At 42.7% G+C, this 1,063-nt stretch overlaps 1 protein-coding gene across 1 annotated transcript; it reads left to right on the top strand.

Annotated features, from left to right (window-relative positions):
* Window positions 1–204: 204 nt before the first annotated feature.
* Window positions 205–696, top strand: LOC138889926 (uncharacterized). Its single transcript, XM_070173272.1, has one exon. The coding sequence runs from the start codon at window positions 205–207 to the stop codon at window positions 694–696; it is 492 nt and encodes a 163-aa protein (XP_070029373.1).
* The last annotated feature ends 367 nt before the right edge of the window (window positions 697–1,063 follow it).

Below are 1,063 nucleotides of genomic sequence, written 5' to 3'. Positions count from 1 at the left end.
GGCGGTCAAGGGACAAGCAGTGGCAGATCACCTTGCTGAAAATCCAGTGGGAGAAGAATACGATCCCTTGAAGACGTATTTTCCTGATGAAGAAGTATCATTCGTAGGAGAAGACATTACCGAAGAGTATGACGGTTGGAGGATTTCTTTAACGGAGCCGCAAATTTCAAAGGAGTAGGCATTGGAGCAGTTTTGATATCAAAAATGGGTCAGTATTATCCAGTATCTGCTAAACTCAGATTTTCCTGCACCAACAACATGGCAGAGTATGAAGCCTGCATATTAAGGCTCAATATAACAGCTGAAATGATTATTCAGGAGCTGCTGATGATCGGTGATTCAAATTTACTAGTGCACCAAGTACAAGGAGAGTGGGCCACCAAGAATTCCAAGATATTTCCATATCTGCACCATGTGCAGGAATTGAGAAAGAGATTCACAAAGGTAGAATTCCAACATGTGCCCAGAATTCACAATGAATTTGCCAACGCATTGGCCACTTTGTCATCCATGATACAACATCCAGATAAGAACTACATTGATCCTATTCCGGTAAGGATCCACAATCAGCTGGCATACTGTGCTCATGTCGAGGAAGAAGCAGATGGAAAGCCTTGGTTCCATGATATCAAAGAATACTTATCAAAAGGAGAATACCCAGAGCATGCAAATCACACTCAGAAATTCACGCTCTAAAGATTGTCGAATCACTTCTTCCATAGTGGAGGGAACTTGTACGTAAGAACTCCTGATTTGGGTTTACTAAGATGTGTTGCGCGAAGGAAGCTTCTAAGCCACTTGAGGATGTGCATGCTGGGACCTGTGGTCTACATATGAATGATTTCATCTTGGCTAAGAAGATACTCAGAGCCGGTTACTTTTGGATGACCATGGAAACAGATTGCATTCAGTATGTCCACAAATGCTTTCAATGTCAAGTGCATGCCGACATGATAAAAGTGCCACCAAATGAGCTCAATGCAACAAGCTCTCCATGGCTATTAACGGCTTGGGGAATGGATGTTATTGGTCCAATTGATCCCAAAGCTTCAAACGGACACAG

This window comes from Nicotiana sylvestris, chromosome 4 (genome assembly GCF_000393655.2).
Source record: "Nicotiana sylvestris chromosome 4, ASM39365v2, whole genome shotgun sequence".
NCBI classification, from domain to species: Eukaryota; Viridiplantae; Streptophyta; class Magnoliopsida; order Solanales; family Solanaceae; genus Nicotiana; species Nicotiana sylvestris.
Note: the sequence above shows the minus strand (reverse complement) of the source record. Positions and strands in the feature narration are given on the sequence as shown.

What these genes read in the sequence shown, in the direction of transcription:
- LOC138889926 (XM_070173272.1), top strand. Translation starts at nt 205, where the DNA reads ATGGGTCAGTATTATCCAGTATCTGCTAAACTCAGATTTTCCTGCACC.